This window comes from Dermacentor albipictus, chromosome 5, assembly GCF_038994185.2.
Source record: "Dermacentor albipictus isolate Rhodes 1998 colony chromosome 5, USDA_Dalb.pri_finalv2, whole genome shotgun sequence".
In the NCBI taxonomy this organism is placed as follows: Eukaryota; Metazoa; Arthropoda; class Arachnida; order Ixodida; family Ixodidae; genus Dermacentor; species Dermacentor albipictus.
In genome coordinates this window covers 129,690,936-129,715,178 of record NC_091825.1, presented here as the reverse complement: position 1 = coordinate 129,715,178, position 24,243 = coordinate 129,690,936, and the positions used below count along the sequence as shown (strand labels likewise).

General features: G+C 43.2%; 1 protein-coding gene across 3 annotated transcripts in view; it reads right to left on the bottom strand.

The window, feature by feature from the left end:
- ABCB7 (ATP binding cassette subfamily B member 7) overlaps positions 1 to 24,177 on the bottom strand; it is a 37,785-nt gene extending 13,608 nt beyond the window's left edge. Inside the window, exons 1-12 of one of the 3 annotated variants that reach the window (XM_065437722.2) lie at positions 23,978 to 24,177; positions 23,630 to 23,683; positions 23,241 to 23,450; positions 22,663 to 22,795; positions 22,228 to 22,414; positions 21,648 to 21,729; positions 19,721 to 19,809; positions 14,615 to 14,702; positions 12,447 to 12,621; positions 9,227 to 9,384; positions 8,543 to 8,706; positions 6,775 to 6,904 (exon numbers count right to left, since the gene is read on the bottom strand). In XM_065437722.2, the coding sequence (XP_065293794.2) occupies positions 6,775 to 6,904; positions 8,543 to 8,706; positions 9,227 to 9,384; positions 12,447 to 12,621; positions 14,615 to 14,702; positions 19,721 to 19,809; positions 21,648 to 21,729; positions 22,228 to 22,414; positions 22,663 to 22,795; positions 23,241 to 23,450; positions 23,630 to 23,683; positions 23,978 to 24,151 (1,644 nt within the window). In that variant the 5' untranslated portion in view covers positions 24,152 to 24,177. Of the gene's footprint in view, positions 1 to 6,774; positions 6,905 to 8,542; positions 8,707 to 9,226; positions 9,385 to 12,446; positions 12,622 to 14,614; positions 14,703 to 19,720; positions 19,810 to 21,647; positions 21,730 to 22,227; positions 22,415 to 22,662; positions 22,796 to 23,240; positions 23,451 to 23,618; positions 23,684 to 23,977 lie in introns of all 3 variants that reach the window. The other 2 variants (XM_065437724.2, XM_065437723.2) reach the window with 2 other exon arrangements.
- Between the last annotated feature and the right edge of the window lie 66 nt (positions 24,178 to 24,243).

Below are 24,243 nucleotides of genomic sequence, written 5' to 3'. Positions count from 1 at the left end.
GCTCGAAGGGCTTATAAGAAGCCTTCCAGAGAGACCTGAGGATTCTGGGAGATGCCCTGATTCCCTGTTTCACCTCTCTCGAACTTCTTGCCGCGGGCCGCAGCGTCCGAGTTGCTGCCGGCCCGTAATGACTGTACGTCGGTTAATTGACGCTCACCGTCCCCTGTATATAATGTAGAATAAATCCTCCCAAGTTTGGGTTTTCATCCCGGAGTCCGTACGCCAACCCCTACATCTGGTTGGCAGCGGTAGGATCGCCTCCGAACGCTTCAGCTGGTGGCAGCGCTACGAATCAACCTTCGTCGAGAGAGATCGTAAAGAACCGGGAAGAGCGAAGAAGAGAGAGCCTTCGTCGAAAGAGGTCCGAAGAGACTGGGAGTATCGAAGAAGGAGCGAGCCTTCGACCCAGGGAGTCCGGAGGAGCCGGGAACAGCGGACAAATGAACCGGATGGCGGGGTGCTGCAACCGTAAGTGAGCGCGTGGTTTTTTTCCTTATGATTCGCCAGACTCAAAGGTTGTGTGTTCAATTTTGATAGTTCTGGGAATCGGGAGTTTGTTGCATTGTGTGTTTGCACAAATTAATTAAGGAAAACAGTTTTAACCACCTGTCGGGGCAGCTGCCATGGATCTTAGAAGGTTGACGAGGTTGGACTTGTTGTTGGTGTGCGACGATTTGGGAGTTGAGGCTGACGAACGGATGGAAACGCCAGCTATCATAAAGGCGATTAACGATAGTGGCAATGACGACAAAAGCATTGAGCTTGCTTGGGAGGTGATACAGGAGCCACGGGAGCGAGAGCGTCGTGTACGTTTGCGAGAGCGTCGTGAGCTTAGGAGTGAGCGTCAGCGTGAAGAACGCGAGAATGAACGGAAGCAGGAGCTTCAAGAACTTACTCTGAGGTGTCAGCGTCACGTACGTGAGAATGAACGCGAACGGGAGTATCAGCAACGTAAGCTTGAGCGAGAGGAAAAGTATGAAAGAGAGAAGGCAGCACTGATCAAAGAGATACAGTATTGCGATCAGGTATTGGCACAGAGACAACGGCTGTCTGAGAATTCTGTAGGTAGTACAGAGCGAAAGAATGAGGCAGCATCTAGCAGATTTTCGCCAGAAGCCGACGAAAAGAGTAGTGCCTGTGAGATTGGCTGCCGATTCATAAGTAAAGGGAGAAGGCTAGCTGCTAACGATGCCTTAGTGGCAATAGAGGCCGTTAAAGGCCAGAGTGAGAGCGACGAGGTGCTGTGCCAACAGATGACTGTGGAGACAGCTAGGCCAGCTGCGAACAAATTGGCACAGTTACCACGTGTGTGCGTCGCTAGTAAGGTTAGCGAGGTTGCTAGCGAGGAAAAGGGTACTGCTGACCAGACAGAAGGGAGCACCCATGTAGAGCCAGATGTGCATGCAGAAATGAAGTGCGAGCTGGACGATGCAGTTGAGAATAGTTCTCGGGGTGGCGAGCTCCGTAGCTCACGAGAAAACAACTGCATTGTTCAGGGATCGGTGCGGCTCTCCGCCAGTCTAGGTAGCCTAGAGAGGGATGATTCACTTATTAATCATTCGGACTGTGCGCGTGAGACAGCGATCGATACCGACGGGCTGTGTGCCGATTCACAGCGTGAGCTGGGCAATGTAGTAGAGGGCAGTTCGCAAGAGTGCGAGTTGTCTTACTCGAGTAAAGCCTGCTGCATTGTGCCAGAGTCGGTTGAGCTGTCCGCCAGTCGAGGCAAAGAGAGTGTAGATTTAAATGTAAATCACTCAGACTGTGCGGGTAAGAGACCGATCCGGGCCGACGAAATGTGTACCGGCCAGCACGAGGCACGAGGCGACATGAAAGCGAGTGCAAAGAGAAAGCGCCGTAAAAAGAGGCGCGGTAAAGACCGAAAGTCGGTAACTTATGTTGCGCCGCCAAAGATGGCGAGAGCCCCAAGAGGGCAGGGCGCGAGGAAGAAGGTGCGGTCGTCTAGGACGATGTTGACGCATCCAGAACGTTCGAGCCACAGGTCAAAAGGGGACCGCGAAGAATGTTCTGGGCGGACGCGGACAAAGGGCACGGGGCAGTTAAGCTCCTCGTCGTTCCGTAGTTCTTTTTATAGCTCAGCGTGCAGTTCGAAGAAACGCAAGGTGGTAGGACGAGACCAGGTGGGGAGTAGCGACGCGGTCAATCGAGTTTGTGTTGAAAGCGGGGCGCGAGGACGCAAATTGGCAGGAGACCGTAACGTCTTGGGGGAGCTGATAGTGAATCAGCCCTTTTGTTGTCTCCCGGCAGCCAGAGTAGCTTTCAGACCACGCCCACCGCGGGTTCGACTCAAAGTATGAGTCAGACGGAAGCGTTTGGAAAGGGAGGCCAGGAGCGTTTCCGTAGAAATGAAGTGTCTTGTTTTATTTTTGAGCATCGGAAAATTTCGCGATTTGAGACTAGGTTTTCTTTCAATATGTAAAGGTATGAGCTTTGTTTGTGTTTTCGTTTGAGAAGCTCGAGATTTGAAAGATGCGTTTTATGTAAACATGTAGTCTCGCGAGATGCTCATTAACCAGTAGATAGGCCTTTTTTTTGTGTGTGTAAGTAACCTGAGGGTCAAGGTTATCGTTCAGAGGCCTATAAGCGCATGTGTTATTTAACCTTCTTTCTTTTTAAGTGTTTTGAATTTTCTAAGGTTAAGCGCGTAGATTTTCAGTGAGTGCATGATTTGCACGGCGAAGCGTTCTTAGTTCCATTTGCGCGTGTCCTGTGTGGACGGAAGGAAGCAGACTTTATGAGTGGGTTGCTAGTGTGTAGAGGGCAGCCGTATTCTGACTTCTTTAGTGAGCGTGCGTGGAAAGAGTTACTAGAAGACGCATTATTTTAAGGGTTCTGCGGAGTGTGTAAGTCCCGCGAGTTTAATTGTTCGTTTATGTCACGTGTCCTGTAGGACTTTCAGGAAAGAAACGTGAGTAAGCGTGAATGAAAAGTTTGCCTACAATGCAAGTACGCGTTCTGTTTAGTGACCACAAGGCTGGTGCACTTGTGATTACGTACTTGTGAGGTTGACCAGATTGTTCAGTGGCACCAATACGTGTGATAAGTACGCCACTGCGATAGATTGGAAACATGCTGTTCGTGTAGTTAGGCCACTTATGTTATGTTCGGCTGTTTTCATTTGTTGTTTGCATCATCAACGACCCTTTTGTTTTGCAACAACAATAGTACTCTGGTCTTGTCGGCAATCGAGGAGAAATGGATAGCTGTTTGGAAGGGTGGTTGGAACTGTTGTCAAAATTGGGGAACTAAAAGATCAGGGTTGATTTTGACTCAGTAATAGTCTGGCGAGTCAGGGGTGAAGAGCCTGCGCTTACGCGTGGTGCAGCGCTGTGCTGTTTTGTTTGTTTGACGTTTGTTCTCCAGGGCCTAGGATCCCGAAGTTCGTCAAACGAGGCTCGACCCCAGTACCCTGCAGCTTCTTTCAGCGTTCCTCCTGGCCAGCGAATTGAGTTCACCGGCCATTCAGAACAACCGGGGCGAGGACGAGCTGTTAGATATGGAGCTGGTTCCTGAGGCTACTTCGAGTTCCCCAAACCGCTTCGAGTGGCAGCACAGCTAATTGAGGAATGCAAAAGCAGGAAAGCGCATTCCAGAGAAGCGGCCGAGGCAACAAGTTTACGTGCCAACAAGTTCCTGCGCCGCCGGGATTAGCAGGTGGGCATCCGACAATGAAGCAGGTGCACGAGCGCCCTCCCCGCTCCTTCTCCAGCCTACAAGTGGATTACCAGTCTGCGTGGCAAGACCGCAGAGAGCCCCGACAGGTGTGCAACGCGACACGGGCGCCTACCATTGGCTGCAAGTGGCGTCATCGGAGTGGACTCTCCCATTGGTCAAACATGACGTGACTTGCAGTGCTCGAAGGGCTTATAAGAAGCCTTCCAGAGAGACCTGAGGATTCTGGGAGATGCCCTGATTCCCTGTTTCACCTCTCTCGAACTTCTTGCCGCGGGCCGCAGCGTCCGAGTTGCTGCCGGCCCGTAATGACTGTACGTCGGTTAATTGACGCTCACCGTCCCCTGTATATAATGTAGAATAAATCCTCCCAAGTTTGGGTTTTCATCCCGGAGTCCGTACTCCAACCCCTACATCGCCGGCTGATTCTTGCAAGTCAGTTGTCAGCCCGTCATGACATGGCAAAAGAACGTTTTATACATCCGATTTTGAAAATTGTTGTTAATTTCGTCCGCTGTAGCCGATAGTGTGTTGTAGTGCGGTCAGTTAAAAGGCGAACTTCATTGCACTGATAAAATAGGTAGAGCAAACTAAGGCTGATATGAGGTCTGTTATATCAAAGTCTCCTGTATGCAGGTCCACTGTAATGAGCACAGACTGTAAAAGTGTGCAGCAGGCTTCCAACAGCACTAAGCCCCATAAGCCGTGAAACAGATAGCTGAAGATGATTATTGCAATAGGGCTGTCGGCAGTAGCTGTCAGTGCGACGTGCGATGACCTGCTAGGAGATTTGCTGGTACCAGAATAGGAAACTTAGAGCACGCTGGCATTTGCACCCTAAATAGGCATGCGAGTATGGCAGGAAAGCTGCTGCGATAGGCGACTACTGTTTGCGATAGTGCGTGCTGGGTTCCTTTCCCGCTTACATGGAATCTAGCGGCTAGAAAATGTATTATAATATCGCAGTTTGGCTATATACTGGATGTCGATTCCAAAAACTGTACAGCACTTTCTGGGAATGTATGAATCGGCAAAAGAGATGTTTAATTGTATAGAGTCATTTTTTCTTTCAATCGCGAACGTTGGCGCCAGAAAATCATACATAACGGGATCATATCAACAAGGTTATGCTGTACTTCGAAAAGTTGTGGGATTTGCACACAGCTTTGACACAACAACCAAAAGTAGACACTTCTAAAAAAGAAAAGAAGGTCATTTGCTAGAAGACACCAAAGCATTTTCATCTTTTAAATCAGTATATTTTGTAAGCCACAGAGCTGTTCAAATAATTGAGCAGGTCTGAAAGATCAGTTGGTGACTGTAAATGAATCTTCGTCTTCAGGTTGTCTGGTTATGAGCCATGTCAATGTGACTTGCCCAGTAAAACCAAAATTGTAAACTGTACATGTTTCTAAATTGATATTCATTTGTTTTATATAGTACCTTGAAAATTCTTAATACTGAAATTTGAACTGCAATGAATATTGGATGTATTTTAAAATGTTGAACGTTCGCATAAGCCTAGTCCTTGGCATTTCCAAAAGGAAAGAGAGATTTATTCAAATTAAATCAAATCCGATGCTAATCATAGCACATAAGATATACAGATGAGGGTCCCAAATTAAGAGACTGAAATGGGACCCTCGTTGATAACTATATTTAAGTAATACAAAGATTAGCAGTAGTGTGAACAACAGATTAGATATATCAAGTAAGAAATAACAGTAAGCATAATGGAATGGAAATCATAAAAACACACGAAAGCGTGAAATAAAGAAATTGAGAAATAAATACTGTATATAAGAACATAAATCTAGAACAACTCAACAAGCTAGAACATCAAAAATTTAACAAATAGTCTTTTAATGAATTCTTGAATGAGATTAAAGAAACTTTGGTATTTAGTGACGTGGGTAAATGATTCCATAATGTGATCACGGGGAGGGATGATGATTTACCGTAGTTAGTTGAAACCTTTGGTAGCAGCAAATCTGGTATAGTTGGTATTTACTAAAAGCTCAGAATCAATGTAATTGATAGGAAGCTGATTTGTTATTTGCTTATGCAACAACAAAATTAGATTAGACGGAAACAAGTTATCAATAGTTAAGATGGTGTTACAAAGAAGAGCAGAGGCACTGCCATCGCAAGGACAGTGAAAAATAAAATGAAGAGCTGGATTTTGTAAGTGTTGAAGGGATGAAAAATGATGATGATACTTATAAGTATTTCCTCATGATACGATGCCACAACTGATATGAGTATGAATGAACGCAAAGTAAAGACAAAGAAGGGTCTGATTATACGGGGGAAAAAACAAGAACATCAGAGGTTGGCCTAAACCAGTGTTTTCTAGCGAGCTACTCAGCAAATGTGATCTCACTCAGCAATAGGATAAGAGGCGAAGAGAGCAAGAGGAAAGAAAAAAAGTGACAATGATGATAATTAGGAGAGAAAAGTAGGTAGAAAAGGGAACTTGAAGCACTAGTTATGATCGCATACCAAGTTCACTTTTTCTAAGACATGGCTCAATGGCCTCATGACCTAACGAGCAGGATATTTCAGCCACAAAACCAAAAGAAGACATTCAGAAAGTGGCTTGTCAAAAGAAATCAAAGATACAGTCATTGGCTGTCTCTCTTACAAGTACAGCAGGCATACACAAAGCATGCATTTTACATGCACGGCATCTATAGCACCTCAACAGACTGTGCATGAATGCACAACAGTGCAAATGATGATATGGAAGAGTACTGTAGATTATCTAAAGGGACTGCATAACTGTGTGCTCAGGCATTCTAGGTTGAACCCAGTGCCATTGTGTACAGTCAAGTTATCAGGGAAAGCTGCTGGACAATTTTCATGTTGCCACTTGCCATTTTTACATCAAGGCATGTGCATCGTTCTCCTGCAAAATGTACTAATTTAGGCATGAGAAATGTGAACGGGAAAGTATAAATCGGAACACCTTGGGAGAGAAATATTGCATAGCAGTAAAGTAGAGCAGGAGCTGGATGCAGCAAAGACGACTATTGTGTTGAACAACAACAGCAAAATAACTGCAAAAAACTGTCAGCTTACTTGAGGCACGACAGCTATTGCTTTCCTTAGGCTGTCGAGGTCTACTGTCTTGATGTCCTGGCCATTGATCAGGATCCGTCCGTCAGATGGGTCGAAGAACCGGTACAACAGTCGGATGATAGTTGACTTGCTAGGAGGGAAAATTAAGAACAAAATGAGACGTCAGTTGCCTGCTGCAGTCAACTGGAAGAACAATTAAAGCACTTTGTGGCAGAGATTGTGAAATAACTGTGTGACACATCATATAAAGCAAGGTGTCTCAGCAAACACAGACATTGAACAGAGAATTCACTGTATGCTGCTGTTAAAGCTGCTATTGTCTTGTTGCAGAACTGGCTTTACGATTTCCTAAATGAATTATGTATTTCATGCATTATACTGTGAACAAATCTTTGTTCAGTTGTACTACAGAAGCCTCCATATTCTTGAAGCTCTTCCTCCACTCCACCAGGCTGAGCACAGTGCCACCCCTTGACTAATGGGGATGCTAAGCTTTCAAGGATTGCTGTTGATGATCATGAAGCCCAGTGACCGCTTCTGTCTATAGGTGGTGCTGCTATCTACTTTCTTCAGTTGAGGTGGAGCGTTGAGTAGAGAAACATTCTAGAATACGGGGGAGAATTAGTTTTATTACCAAAAACACTTTACAGTTATACAAGTATTTTCTTTGAGCTTCCAGTTTTGTGCCATTGTAAACAATGTTTGAAGGAAGAACATTTGGATTACTTGTTGATGTTCCAATTCGGCTTTCGCATCCTGAAAAAAATGTGTGGGCCACGAGCAAACACCAACCATCCATAGCTTGCTCCATTTCAGTTTATGATGAAAGCTAAATTATGAACAGCTGCCTTTGGCAATTGGTGTGTTGCTCAGGTTATCAATCAATGCTTGTTGCGTTGTGAACATAGCTTGGGACACTTGAGCACAAATTAAGGTGTACTGTACTTTCTGGCGAGATATTGGCACCTATGGCTCCTGCTTAGCGCTAGATATTTTAGATCCTGAAAGCCCCCCAAACACAGTGTTTATTCCTTTTCTACAGAATACACTTTTCTTAAATATTTCAATGTAGAATTGCCCAGTTTCTACCAGGAAAATCCTATTCGCTTATTTAATCTTTTATACACAGTGCCATTTAGGCATTACAGTGTGTGTAGGGGGGGGGGGATTACATATGGAAAAGTGAACAAGCAACACAGCAGTACTTATTAAATGCTCTGGAGCAAACAAAAACCAAAAGAAGGGGGAGGGGAACAAAACTAATACAACAGAAGAGTAATGTAGACTTCCAATAACTAAAAATAAGGAAGCGCTTAAAAGCTTTGGTAGATCAAAGCTGCTATTGTGCCACAATACAAGGACACTATTCAAGTACGTATAGCGTACAGCGGTCTCTACACATATTGCAAGAAAAACATCAGCCACAGTCGAAGCCAGAAAGAGAGAGAATTTAATTTAAAGAGCCACCGCAAAAGCTTAATTGCTGTACGATAACTACACTGTCTTGCTCCTCATGTTAAAGTGTGACTGTAGAGCAGACTTCATTGTACGCACTAAGGTCAAGCAGTGCTCTGCTGGAAAAACAGAAATACATCCCATGCAGTTGATGCTTTAATTTTCCCTGAAGATTTAGTGTTTGGGCACTTTGGTAAGCCATTCTTGCAGAGAAGCATGCAACAATACAAGAAGAGGATAGACAGGGTGGAAGCACTGATTTAGGAAAGCCCTAAGAAATCCTATACCAGAACTTCAATAATGCGCTTCCTACCCTGTGCCGCTGCCACCAACTAGTGCCACCTTTTTGCCAGCTGGGATGGAGAGGTTGAGATTGTTCAAGATGGGCTTCCCCTCGACATAGCCGAAAGAGACGTTCTCGAAGTCCACTGTGGCCGTGTTTGGAGCGACAACCAGGAGGGGAGCTCCAGGTTTAGACTGTAGGCAGCGGATGAAAACGAATTAGCAATGTTCAGTCTCCCTTGGTGGTTCTAAGAAGTCAGTTGAAATTGATCCGAACTTAACTGTTACATTGCACCTTGTATCACTTTGCTTAAAACATGCCATATTGAAACAGAGAGCAACCTACATCTATACTCACAGGCCAACACTATGAAATTATAATTTTTTAATATGTTTTATGCCTCAGCAAGCTTTAGCACTGTGCAAGAGATATACGGGTAGATATTTGTAAGCTTTCTTTTCTTCAAAATTAAAGAGTAACTGAAACTGTATACAAGAAATGCTGCACTATACGTTCTACAAGTCCTTTCAGAGCTTAAGCAGTCTTAGTTGGGATCATGCTAAAAATTTGGGTGAATTGAAGTCGGCTGTTAATAAATTACTTGAAAAGTGAATAACATAAAAGTATTCAGTACAAAACTTTTTCTACGTGCGCGCACAATGTGTTTTCTTCATACAGAAGCAAAGGGAAAATCATTCAGAGAGCCTGCTTTACCTGAATTGGCGTCTTTAGCTTCATGAGAACAAACATTGTCTGCATGTCAATCAATGACTGCTTCACTTCCCGATAGACTGAACCAAGAAAGTTAAGTGGCAGCGACAACTGGAACAGCAGCCCATTAACCATCACCAGATCACCTACTGTCATAGCGCCTGGAACGATATTGGCAGGGCAACAGGGTTGAGTTTGCATTCTCCCACAAAGTCACCTCGTGGCTTTATAGAGCCTACTAGTTATACGTCTAATATCTAATATACTAATTACAATAAAACATCGTTAATCTGGCACTAATTTATTTGAATATTCAGATAATGTGTACAGGTGAAATGGCCCCAAAGAACATACTGTGCAATACACATTCATTAATTTGATGTTAATTTGGTGAGCTTTAATCAACAAGACAGTGGGGCATGTAACGCACATGCCATGCATGGCATTTCAGTGATGAGGACCACATAACATACATCAATATTGCAGGTGGCAGCTTTGCAACAACAACAGATGACAGACACAATCCAAAGCAATTTAATATAGAGCATGCTGCACTGTGTCACACACATGAATAGCTGATTTTGTGCATAGTGGATCAATCTTGGGATGCGTGCATTCACATGTAATGCAGCACTCGCAAGCTGTCTGTGCACTTGACTGCATCAGCTAATTGTGAACTTCTAAATAGTTGCAGTGTGCCCAGAAGGAATTTCATCACAGTCGACTCTCGTTACAACAGACCCTGATAATCCGACAAAAAAACATCTGTTTTATCTGAAGTCTGTAATATCCGAAATGGCTCACTTGCAAAATTTTGGTCGCGATGTCTAACAATGTTATTGCAAAGAGAGCGACGAATGTCCAAAGTAAAAAAACAAGCAATAAAAATACAAAAGGCTGCAGTTTCGCCTGAAATCCGAAGCATTGATTGCGATAGCAAATTAGTAGGCAGCTATGTGAAGCAAGGCTAGTAGTTTTACCTCGCTCAATGGCAGCAGAAAGTGGCTGTCGAAACATTGGAAAGAGGAAGTGCGGCAGCATCAGCGAGTGAATTGACCTTCGTGCTGCCTCTCGGTTTCAACGTGAACTAAACATCAAAAGCGCAGTGCATACGAAGCTACCGGCACTGGGCGCACTTTGTCCACATCGCAGATTGCTTTGAAGATACGGAGCCCGCGCGGTAAAGCACTTTGTCCACATCGCACATCCCTTTCAAGATACGGTGGCCGCGCAGCCACGGCGTAAGCAGCAGCTGCCGGAGCAAAACCCCCCTTTCTCTTGCCTCCCCTGGTACCCTCGCGCGCAAAAGAAGACAGTGCGTTTCCGCCCCCCCTTCCTCTCTTGCACGCGCAATATTGAGCTGCGATCATTCGCTGACCTTCGCAAGTCAGTTGTCAGCCCGTGTCGACATGGCAAAAGTACATTTAATAAGCCCCAGTTTGAAAAAAACTGTTGCTAAATTTGTCCACTGTAGCAAATTGTCTGTTGTAGCATGGTTTGTTAAAAGCAAACTTCATTGCATTAATTGCATGCTTCCCAAAGAGGCTGACTATCATCTGGTCACGCTCGGGCGTAGTCGCCCGCACAGGCATTAAACTTTGGCCACACTGCTTACCGGCATAATAGCTGTCATGTTTTCCCAATTTCTATTACTAGTTTCGAGCACTCAACTGGCCTCTAATCACACGATACTTAAGGTGAGACCACATGTACGCTTGCCATCATGTGCTCACCCCTAACCACTCCTGGAATTCATTGCTTCAAAATGCGCAATTTGGATGTCGCTACTATCTAGCGGTCGTACAGGACAAAGTCGGTCCATGCTACACAGCACACCAAGACAAGAGCTCATGAGCACATGCACACACTCCAGCGCTATCGTACGCACTACAGTTAGCCACTAACAGTTGCCTAGCCAGATACTGTGGCTGTGATGGGGTGCTGCGATGAGCCCACAGAAGTATCAAAGCATGTTGAGCAGTGCTGCTCACGCTGACCGCGCCGGACATTGCATAGTGTCAAATTTTTGCTGGTGCAGTTACACAGCACCAAGCATGGCGCGCGTCCGCAGTAAGCCAGACTATCTCTGCACCTTTAGGCCAATGTGTGCACAGCCAACATACTCGCACAACTGACCATAAAGACGACATTTTGTTCGACCCTTGGAAATTGTGTGATTGCCGTAGAGATAAGTGCAATAAGAAATATGCTACTCGCGCCACTCAGTATGAGAAAACAGAGCAGCAAGTAGCTACCTCATAAACTGTAGCACAAAAAAGGGACGAGATGCCTGTGGAGACACCGTGAACTATACTGTAACCTAAAGGATAGCCTCCGATTTTGGCGTGTCATAGAGGCCAAAATCGGAAGTAGTGGCGTATATCTGAACATTCAAAATTATTTGAACTGTGTGCCAGGGCGATGTTCAGTAGCCGGAATGCTATGTGCACCTCCCTGCCCCGCTATAGTCTTCACAGTGCAAGGCATTGAGGAAGGAGCAGGAGCACTGCAAAGGGGATCAAAAGCGATATTTGACTGCCTATAACTCCACTTTTACCGAACGAACTGAAGTTCTTTTTGCTGCAAAGTATTTCTGAAAGAGTCTGTTTTAACTTCAAATGCATTTCTACACTTCTATAAAAAGTGTTTCAGGGCCCCTCTAAGATGGTGCAAATGGTATTGGCCTCATGCTTACATGTTATTATTAGCAGGTATCAGCTCTGTGCCAAGTATTTTCTTGAAGGCTTTTTGTATATATCATTAATTAATGTGGCATTTTCTAGGTGTCCTGCGAAATACAAATTAAGGGGAATTTGCTGCACTAGCTAGCATACCTTATCATAGTCTGTCATATGCCTTCAAGCTTTAAAATTTTGAAGAGATGGCATTGCAAGGCCAAACAACTAAATAATTTAAACTGAGTGGTTCAGAAACGTGCACAAACTGGACTACTAAATCACAATGTTCCAATGGACTACCAATGTTCTAGCACCAATTATTTTAATATGAGAAAAAACACCTGGTGCGATGGACACAATGACATAGAGGTCCCTTTCTCTGATCAAGATGAAGTGGTATTTGGAACACAGGGACTTGTACAAAAAGTGTGAGACAGAACAAGGGAGGAGATGCTAATGTGTGAAGCTTTGTGTAACAAAACCCCACATGATTTCTCAATTGACAAAACAATAAGACACCGTGCAATCCAGAGAGAAGTACGTACCATTCAGGATGTTCTGACTCGCTAACACCATGATTGCCGACAATGATGCACTGAAAATGGCATTCTGGCCAAAGTTCAGAAGTGCTAAGCTGGTGGTTGTCTTCAGGGAGGCCTCCTGGTACTGGGCCAGCAACCTGTCATAGTTTTCTACTTCGAATTTCTCATTGTTGAAGTACTTGTTTCATGTAAAGGAAACAAAACACCAAGTTGGTCAGATGTGGATGCCATAGCCTGCATAACGCTTGCCACACTTCATGCTTTAGATCATGTTTTAAGTCAAAACAGTAAATTAATATGGCTTGAGTACTGCCATCAGCTAGCAATAACTGAAATGACACCTGTTGTGGTCCCAGATTTCATAGGTGACAGTGTGTCAGTTTGGCCTTCTTGGTAGCACCTTAAGTAATGAGACAAATTTTTGATGGCATATGATTGATTATCACAGGGTAAACTTATGTCTCTAAGCAACACTAAGGCTATGAGACTAACACTGGATTCTGGATTAATTTTGACCAGCTGGGGTTATCTAACATGTACCTAAATCGAAGTACCATGAGCGTTTTTGCAGCTGACCTATATTGAGATGCAATTGCTGTGGTAGAGAATCGAACCAAGGACCTGGTGCACAGCAGCGGTTTTCCAAAGCCATTGTGGCAGGTTTCTGATGAGATGTGTGCACTGTATGATCTGTTTTACATCCTGTTAATAAGTCCTGCTTTAATTATTTACTGGACCTAAACAGAGCTTTTCAATAATGTGGTAGATGAATTTGGGCCAGTGCTGCTGCTCTTGAGGGAAAACATTGAAGTAATGTTTCAAGTTTGAAAAACTGACCGTCACAAGAGAGTTGCTAAACCACTTCCAGATGGTGTTAGTTGGTTCTCACCTGTTTCTAGAGGCCCTGACAGAACACTGTTAGACTTGCATTTCCGAATAAACATGAGACTACAGAGAAATAATCACTTTATGCTGTTAGAATAAGAGGTTAATCACTGATGGAGAAAGTGAAGGTCAAACTACTTGTTTCTTAATTTAAGACAGAAAACATAGCATCTATGATGTAAGCGTGATTATGGGATTTCACATTTTGCATGCTTGGCCTGTTTTTTCAATGTTAAGTTTCCAACAAGAAGGAAGATTGAATCTTTGCTATTCTTTAAGCAATGTGGTCCTTCCTAGTTCACAATCATTCTAGGTACAAGCAGATGCTGTTAAGGTCTATGATGTCACTAGAGCTTGTGCAGAAATTCTGAGGAAGCACCACCAAGCTTTCCATTACTTTCTAACTTATCAAGCATCTTAAGTGGTACTGCTCACTCGGTATTAAAGAAATGTGATCTACCAGTAACAATTTACTTTTTGCTTTTCTCTTGTGTCACTTTAACAATTTTACCTTGCGGCTGAAAATCTTTTCAAATTCACAAATCAGGTCAAATCACAGGGTTGAATGTCCGAAAGCAGTACACAGGCTATGAGAGATGCCGTGGTAGGGAGGTTTCTGGATTAATTTTTACCACCTAAGGTTCCTTAATGCACACCTAAATCTTAGCACACAAGCATTGCTGCATTATGCCTCCATCAGAACATGGCTGCTGTTACAAGCAACTGAATTTGTGACCTAGTGCTTAGCAACAGAATGTCATGCCCAATGAGCCACAGGGGCAGGTGAATGTGTTTGACACGAAATTGGTGAGAAGTTCCGAAAAAACACTCTGACCTTGGTAAGATGCAAAGCAGGTGTACACGGGTACTAATGCTACTTAATGTTATTTTTGACTTTTCTGAACATGGAAATATTCAGTACCTTTGTTGCACCGACTGGCTAGAGATAAAGAAAAACAGAACCACTCTAACTGCATTAAGAATGCATGATGCTCTGTACCGAGAAAATAAATGGGCAGTAAACAGTGCAGAATATAGAAACTCTGAATAAATAAATAAAATGAAGTAATTTAGCGTACAGAAAATTGTAAGCCTGCAAGAAAGCAGGTGGTTAGCTAAAGAAGACTGATGGTCAGAGTAATAGAGATGAAGGCATCCGCAATAGGCATCTTTTGTAGTGACTGAACTGATGGACTATCAAATGGGTTAGAATGTAAGGCAAAGCAGTAACACAACAAAACAGATATGGTCAATACGATTTAAAGTAAGAGGTCGCTCAATCTCACCTTCACTGTCTCGTAGTTTATGAGTGAGTCGATCGACTGTGCTCCAGCTTCGTTCTCGGCTTTGTTCATTTCTATGCGGAACCTTGTCCTGTTGAAAAAGTCGCAAATACATTAAAACTCAACTTAGTATTTCAATTTTCTTTTCTGAAAGGCGAAAATGTGCATACAGTTTTGATTGCAAGAACCAGCTAACAAAAGAAGCAGCATCTAATTCAGTTGCAAAGAAAACAGCGTAAAAATTTGAGAGAAAAAGACACGGACAGACAGTGCTGCGTCTATGTATGTTTTCTGTCCCCTTTTTACTCTATTTTCGTCATGACCATTCACTAAATACCCAATTAAATATATTTAATGCGAGTTGCATTTTTGGGAACTTCACCCAGTTTGCAGTAGGTATGCATGTTTGTCTATTTGTAACTTTTTGCATGCCAACTTGGGTCACTGGGTACGCGCCACTATGTATATTTGGGTAGACGCCACGCATGGACTTCTCGCTGCTGCAGCTAGAGGCTGCAGCATGTTCAGAGGGAAGCATAAAAGAGGAGCCCTGTTGCAGTACACGCGTCATATATGATGTGTTTCAGCGATGGCAATGTGGTGTGTTACTACATTGTTTCAATGTTAATCGCATTAAGAGGGAGCTTTAGCTCGGGCCCAACTCGGACGCGGCCTATTCAAATACATGTAAAATGCAAAAACGTTTTTCTGAGATAAACCCTGGACCGATTTTAATGAAATTTGTTGCATTTGAGTTAAATTCTAGTTAATGTTGGAAGCAGAACTTGGATTTAGGGCCTCAATGTTGTCAAAATTATTTTCAAAAATTGAGAAGTTTGAAAAAAAATGGGAGCACGATGTTTAAAAATTCATAGCTCTGCATCAAGAACAGATATTGCGGTTCTGTGAATGGCATCCATTAGATAATTGAAAGCGGACAAATTCGATATGTCATTTTACATCTTACATGAATATGTTACATTGTTTACAAGGGTTCTGCAAAAGCTGTATTTCCATGTTACCAAATTTCTTGCAATTCATGTGTAACATATCAATTTTGTCTGCTTTGGATGTACTATTAGATACATTTCACAGAATTGTATTATCATTTTTCGTCAATGAGTTACAGAGTTGTAAACTTGATAGTTTTGTTTTCTGAAAATTTTTTATTTTCACCAATTTTTAATAAAAAATTCACATCCTAAATCGAAAATTCAAAACCAACAGTCACTAGATTTGATGTTTTTCTTTTAAATGCAACAAACCTCGTCAAATTTGGTGCAGTGGTTGCCGAGAAAAACGAATTCTCATTTTACAAGTATTTAGATAGGAGCACCCGAGCTAAAGCAACCTCTTAATGTCAATAGTCATCCTGAGATGGTTCTGGCCGGAATTTTCACAAGAGAAGGATTGATGAATATATGAAGTTTAATGTCCAAAAGCAACACAATGGTGCTGTAGTGGAGGACTTCAGTTTAATTTTGGCCCCCTAGGGTTCTTTAATATGTAGCTAGAGTCATTTAAATTGCCATTTAGTGAACTCCTCAGGACTGAAATTGCCAGAGATATGCAATTAGACTAGCCCCATGCCAGGTGGCCTCTAGACCCGGAATATGAGCAGGGACCTTATTTCATGTTTTTGTTTTGTTTCTATTCCTTCAGTGCAATTAGCATTATTAGGGTTCTTCACACACCCTCCAGGGGCTGTATGTCTGGTGATGTCCTTGGCTGTTTTCCCGCTAACTTGTGTCAACTAGGTAGTCGATGGTGTAGTGGCTAGAGAATCATGCTGCTGTGGTGAGGGAACCAGTACGAAACCAATCGTTTGGCCAACCTGGGTAACAGGTAGGTGACATTTCCCATGTGCAACTTATCACTTAACTCTTTCCCTACTGAACCCGTTGGGCATTGTTAGCCCGCTATCAATGGTTCGAAATGCCACTTTTTAGACTTTCTGTGCCACTCACGGACACTCTGGGCCGTTAGACGTGAAGGATAAGAACTATATTTTTGTTTTCTAAGTAGTTCACATTCTTTCTGTCAGGTGTTCATTTTTGAATGCGCTCCAAAGTTTAGCGATCGTCAAAGTAGAAAGCAAAAATGGCCGCCTCCAGGTGCGGCGCGCACGCTTTGAAATTGATTCCATTGCGTCCGTGGCTCATTTTGTTGATGGATTGAACAGCAGTGAGTCTGAGAATGCTGCTTTTTCATTGGACTTCAACTCTGAGAGCAACAACTACACAAAGCAGCCTGGAACATCGGCGGCTGCAGCCCAGCACGCCCAACTGTATAGTGCATGCAGTAAAATTTTTGTAGTGGAATACCGGTTCAATGAAAAAATGTCAATTTTTTTCAGAGATATTTCCCATTCAACGGCAATACATTTTGTATCTGACAACTTCTGTTACATTTTTTTTTCTTAGTAGGTACAAACGTGTCTTTACAAACTTTGTTGAATTTTATCCCACAACCTTGATTTTGGCAATTTATGTCTTTTTTATGACATACATCTCGTTAATAAAACTTTTATGTGTCGAACGTGAATTCATTCTGCTTTTTGTTTATGTATTACATAAAATATTGAGTGCAGTAGTGCAAACATCTGGCATAACCTACAAAAAGCACCTATTTTCCCCATGGTAGGGAAAGAGTTAACCAGTTTTACGTTAACACGTGTTAATCGGATTGGGTAATCCATAATGTAATAGACGCCACATCGGGCTCTGCTGTGCTGATGGAGCAGGGTTCAAAACCAACTGTCTGAACAACTCGGTTCCCTGGGTATGTGTCTCTAGGTAGGTGGTGCTCTTTAGAGGGACACTAAAGGCAAATACTAAGTCGACGTCGACTGTTAAAATACCATTACAGAAACCTCGGAGCACTTGCTTCGTGCCAAGAAATGAAATAGTCCACGAGAAAATTGCGTCTGAAGGGCCCACATACATTTAGCACAATTTAAATCGCCTGCTCCCAAGCGGGGAGTGGTGAGATTACGTACACCATCACTGTCCCTTACTGCCATTCGTGAGTAAAACACCGTCTGACAGACAGCACTACAGTTTTCTGCATAAAACGCAAACATGCGACCATAGAGAAATTGAGTCAAGACTCTTGATCAGCTGCTCTTGATCAAGTCGCGTGGACTGTCCAGGAATCCCACGAAATCACATGGACATGGCGTTCTCTAATTGCAGTTTATGCGAGTTTCACAAGCAAGCAAAACCAGCTCAGCACTATGCGATAACTAAACTACTGAAACATGAAAGTGCGGGCAGCACAGAGTGGAGAAAACACCTTCCAACCACCTTCATCGTTGTCAAGGGTGTGGGGTCTAATGTGGGATATCTCACACCGTACTCTTGGGACAAAGGAACGACAACACAGTAGTGCAAACGATCACAAGGGCATTTATTGCACCTTTCATACATCAATGCTTGCTAGCCGGGCTGCTATCCACAAAACATGCCGATGGGCGCGCGACAAATCTAGAAGTCCGACTTACCGCGACCGGAAGCGAGCGAATATGTTCGCTCCATGCTGGATCCCAACGCCTGGTCGTTCGCGTGTATAGTCACGCGAATCGTGGCGCGTTCGAAGGCGGCCACGCGAGGCGGTCTCGCAGATGCATCGGTCGCCGCGCGCGCGCGGGATGTCCGCGCTGCTTCGGCGACCCGCCGAGGAAGAGGGCCGCTGCACGTGCGGCACGGCACGTCAGTCCCGCTGGCTGTCTGGAACCCAAGAGAGCGCGCCTTGTCTCTCCCGCCGAGGGTAACCCCGCAGCCGCTAAAGCCGCGCAACCCTAGCGCCATCTCTTGGACTGCGCCTGTACCACTCGGACCGCCGCGTGTGCGGCGAAGCCGCACTACAGGAGACGCGCTATGCGGGAAAAACATCAGGGGAGGCGCGAGGGTCGCGCATCCCCACAAGGGTAACATCAATGAGTTCTTTCTTTCTAAAAATCAAATATAAGTGGACAAGTAGCATTTTCTTTCGTCTTATAATGCAATACAATGATCTTTCTATTATGACTAGTTGAGTAGTAATAAAATAAAAATATAATGAAGAGTGCTGCTGTCGTTGGGCTAGTACTTGAATGTCCCAGAGGAGCCTCTGTTCGTGCGCCGCATTTGCGTCACTTTCTAAATAACTAAAGCTCTGTTCGCAATAATATTGACGACAATGTAGTGGTACGACTGTTACCTCCAGAGCCAAAGATGATGGCGCACATGCATGCAGCGTGAGAATAGAACATTCTGACGCACTCGACCTGAGCCGTCGCAGTATCAGCCACTCCAGAAATTTCGCAGCACCGTGCCTGGCCGGTCTAAGTAAACCATGGCTAAGGCGGCTACCTTTTCACTCCGCCTCTCACACCGCCGCACACGTTCTCAAGCACTAATCTATCACTTTAGCTTGACTTAATGTTTGCCTTTAGGGTCCCTTTAATGAACCCGATGCCAAAGTATGCCACTATACTCAGTTCCACACGTAGCAGTCAACGCTGAGGAAACTATGTAAGAAGTTCGGTAAAGAAAAGTTATCACTCCATGCATTCCATCTGTGCTTCGCTGTGCGCCAACAGCATTCACTCGCGAAAGCATGCACGCGAGGATTCTCGCGATGGATTGCAAATAAAAAAAACTCGAAAAGAACCACAAAAATAAATGTGATCTAAAAACAACGTATTAGCAATCAAATACCAGAGTGTGCTTGTTTCTAAGGATGAAAACCTGTTTCATTCAGTACTGAGCCTATGTAAAAACAGTCGTGCACAGTTGCAGTAAAAAAAACATCAAACTATATCCAAGTGCGAACAAAGCCACTGCAAGAAGTCTCTCTAGCCTCGACAGAGTTGAATGCTACGTATGGAACGGAGACGTTAGTCTGTCTTAGTTGAAGAGTACTTTCACACGTTCACAAGGCCTTAAAAAGAGAGCAATGGTTCTATTCAACAACGAGTGTCACCTCGTACTTACAGAAAAAATGACTAAGAGAAGTATTTCTATAGCCAGCCAAGACACGCGCAATCAACATAGTACAAGGCAGCACACGGCATTTTTAATTTGCCGCTATTCACTGTGCTAGTTTCATTTTGGTGGCGACACGTACCTCCAGTGGGTTATGGCGAATGTGAAGACGCTGTATGTCCCAATGCATCCCAGTGTCACAGCAGCAAACTTCCCTCCGCACTTGTAATACTGAACATCAAAAGAAACAATGCAAGGTCTATATACATATATCTATTTTACTAAAAAAAAAAAATCAAGCTGTTCAGTGTATATGCTAAGTCACAAATTATGGTTAGTGTGTCTCACTTAAACGTCACATTTAATTACTCCTGCCCATATTACGGCCTAGAAGAGCTGCAAATGCCTCCAGACACATCTTTCATTAATGGTACTTTGCATCGAATATCCCATCAGTCCCTTCTTATTCTTTTGAAGAGAAAAATTAAATGCAATTGAAACACATAATCAGTCTAAATTATTGTTTTCAAAAAGTTGTATTTGCAACTTATAGCAAAATAAAAAATGCTGATCATTAAAGGAGACAGCATGAAAGCTTTCATTTTGTTAATTGGTGCTGATGCACGATGCCATGAATCTCACAGCAGTTTTGCGTATTCTCCATATTTTTCTCCAGGATCAGTTACCAAAAGCTACGAGGTTGAATCTCGAATTATCCGAATGCAAATTAATCTATCCCCACTGATAAACGATTACTGACCAGCCAACAAATGCTGTCAAAATTTATGATGTTACAGGAAGTGGGTGCAGATATTTCTAAGTATACTTGGGAAGTCCACCTTTATATTATCATACATTTCTGTCATATCAAACTGCCCTCAATGGCAAGACAGACCTGTCTAGTATTAAATACCTTAAACTACCAATCTAGTTTAACCTTATATTTCACTAAATAGTGTCTCTTTAAATAGATGTCAGAGCATACTGCCGTGTTCAAATACTAAAATGTGAACATACAGGATAAACTGTGAAAGTGTTTAGTGTTGTCCTGCTTGAGGCTGCAGTGCGTCAAGTCCTGTGTCAACTAATATACTTGGTCTTAGTGAATGAGCATGCACATGAAAACACCCGTAATATGCACTTGTCACATCTGTAAATGCAAAAAGGCAAAGAAAGCATGCAGGGTGTTGGCTACAAGTAGCATTAATGTGAAAGGCTTGACATCAGTATTGACAGTCACGGCTGTTAGGACTGGGTGCTAGCTCTCTAGCATGTGCCACTACTTCAACGCATGAGCACTTTCGCATTCTACACCAACTGGAATCTGGCTGCTGCAGATGGGAATAGTATCTGTGAACTTATGCTCAAAAGCAGCACGTCATAGCCACTGATAAACATAAGTGAGTCAACTTTTCTGAAAAAATATGCATCGTTTGTACCAAGTATTATATTCAACAAACAAGTGTTTGCTTCCAATGCTGTTTTTTTAGTGACACTGCGTCTCTACCCCATATACTGATTGTGCCTATCTAAAGTTGAAGGAAGCAAACAATAAAGGCCATGAACATGGCCACCATTTCTCATTTCACTGTGCAATCATTAGTGAAAGTAACTGCTTTTCTTAGTTGCAAGAACTGCGACCTTTGTAAATGAGCAAGGAAAAGTTGTACCATTAGAATCAAGTAGACGAGCGTATCCTTGATAGTTTTGTGTACCTCAATTCATAACTCCTTGTTTTGTATGCAAATATGTATCTACGTCATACTGACCGATGACTCCGAATTTGGTTCTTTAACCTACAGAGGCCCTCAAGCAAAAATAAAAGCAGAACCCTGCCATTGGGAAATTTGTAGTGTACAGCCAAGGACTGGTGATAGACATCTTTCACGATGAATTAATTGTATTCTCCTCGTCGTACTGAGCTTGAGCATTTGCTTCCAGAAAGCTCTCAACAGTTAGATTTTTTGGTTGCCTACTGTCAATTTATTTCAGAAGTGGTGGTACGCTGTGAAAACAAAACACGGATCCCCATTTCTCAGGAGTAGTAAAAATGGTACCACAATGCTTACCAATACAGAGCTAACGAGTGTCACTTCAAAGATGGTTGGCACAATGTTGAACAGCAATGCAGAAAGGACAAAGTTGATGCCTCTGGAAAGTGGAGAAACAGTAAGATGGAATAAAGTTCCTTTGATTAGGAAATACAAGAAAAATATTGCAGCATCTACACAGCTGCTGGTGGCTGCCGATGATTTATTAAAGACAAGGAATAAGGAACATAGCAGCAGACAGCAGCTCAAGCAATAGAACAAGCACTGGCTAGCATTCGCCACGTGAGGCACACTTATGCTCTTCATTGCTGCCATCACATTTTCAGCAATTACTTTAGCAAGTACAGCACAGAGGTCGCTGCTTCCATGTAGTAAAAGTATGCCTCTATGCAGACTAAACTGCATCCCCTTTTTTAAATAAACAATTTAATTCCAAATGTAAGTTCATGCTACACTTGGTAAAATAAAGCTCTCCTACAAGTTTCTGTATATATACACTCGTCATCCTTCTACATCTAACTGTACAGTAACCAGTCCAAAAGTTCCCTGTCATCATGCCAGAGCTTTCTGCAATGCACCTGTTTGCTGAACACCATACCTCGTCCCACGGTCGATGGCTTTGGAGAGGGCGCCTGTCTGCCGAGACAGGTGGAAGTTCAGGTCCATTTGGTGGAGATGCATGAAGAGTCGTCGAGCTACCTCTCGTATTGAATGATGGGCCACCTTGGCGAACACAGCATTTCTGAGCTCATTGAATCCTGATGCACCAGCCCTTGCCAGACCATCTGAAAATGTGTAGTAGGTGTTCAAAACAGATTGTTTTTTAGTTTTGACTCTGCTGAGATTACAGCTCCAAAGTATGTGGCACAATGTGGAGAGGATATAAGTGTGCCAAGAAAGATAATATTAAAAAGACCATCTTCATAGTACGAAATTTTCTTGACAGTCAGATTTCAAGGAATTGCATGATCCCTTGAATTCATATACTGCAACCGACTACGGCACTTTGACATTAAGCAAAATTAAAACTTACAGCCAACAAGAATTGCAAAAGCTGCTGACGTTAGAGTGCTTGATGCATCTTCGAGAGAAAGATGACTCCCCGTTTGTTCATTGAGGTAATCAATAGCAGCTTTGAAGATAAATGGCACTTCGATATTGATCACCTAGAAGAAAAAAATAAAAATAAATGGTAGTAGTTACTGCAAATTAATACAAGCTTGATATCTGATGATTTTCTCATTCAATGTCATGACACCATTGCAAACACATGTTTTATCTGTAGTGCTGCTTGAAATTATTTTTCTAAATTTGAACACTATCCTCACATTAAAAAAGAAAAAAAAAGGAGAAGAAGGCGTTGTAGGACATAGTTTCCTGTAATTCAGACAGCCATTCAACACCACTGGAAGTAGACGTCCCATGCTTTCCAGAATGACGCAAACGTCCAGTACCATTTGCATAGCATTGATAGGTGTTGCTATGACTTCCCAAGACAAAACTAACTGTATTACGAAAATAAGCAGCAACAAAAACATATTTAAGCGAATTAGTGTTAGACACAAGCCATCAGAAGCCGTTTTATATCGAGAAATAAAAGGAATGACGTACCTTAGCCAAGATTAATATACCCAAGGCTACGATGACTCGTTTTCGGATCTCCGGCTTGTCCTTTGGCCAGAGGTAAACAAACATCTGTTTGATGATGGACCAGTTGCTGACAGTTTCTAAAGAGACGCCGATCTGAGCGGGCAATAGCGTCGAAGCTCCGGGGTGGAAGCATTTCCTCGGCTTGCCTAGTTGCACGTTTCTCTGAAGAAGCTGTGCGCAGTTGGGACAACAAATACACAACTCAACTAGATGGCGAAGCAAAAAACGTCAAGTGGCAATTACAAGCGCTGTACTTGTTGCTCTCGTTACATTCCGCAGTAGCTACTATTAATGCAGTTCTACGTTTATCAAGAAAATAATAAACTCTACTACACGTACTTGGGTTTTACCTTAATGTGCGGCAATTGTTTCAGCAGAGGGTTATCATGATGACGACTTGGAAACTGCCATGACACACAGAAGGTGCACAGAAGAAGAACGGAGAAAGAACAGACACGTTAGATACACAGAAGAGATTCCGTTATTACGAGAGAGAGATTAGACTGTGAACGAGGACCCAAATAAAACGCAAGCACACAAAAAGCCATAACGTGCAATAAATACACTAATCGTCATCACTCGATCCTTTTTGGGCGTTGACATAGATAACGAAAGCAGCTGCCATCAGAATGCGAGCACCTTGCAACGTTTTGAATGACCTATCCAAGTCATTGAGTCGAACGGAGATCACAACTTACCAGCTTTTTGGGACAAATCAACCGTACCGCTGGTGGGTATGAGAGCTTGTTTGATGAAACGTTTAGATACCTACGCCATACGTTAATAGAATTAGTGCCCCGGGGCCGTAAGATCGAATTAATCGTTAAACTACCGGCAGAGTAGCACCGACTGACCACTACCAACGCCGCCATGCTGGCAGCAGCCACCTGTCGACCGCAGTGCCACCTACTTGCTCGCGAAAAGCTTCAGTTTCGTTTTCTGATAATTAATCTTTCTGTCTCGT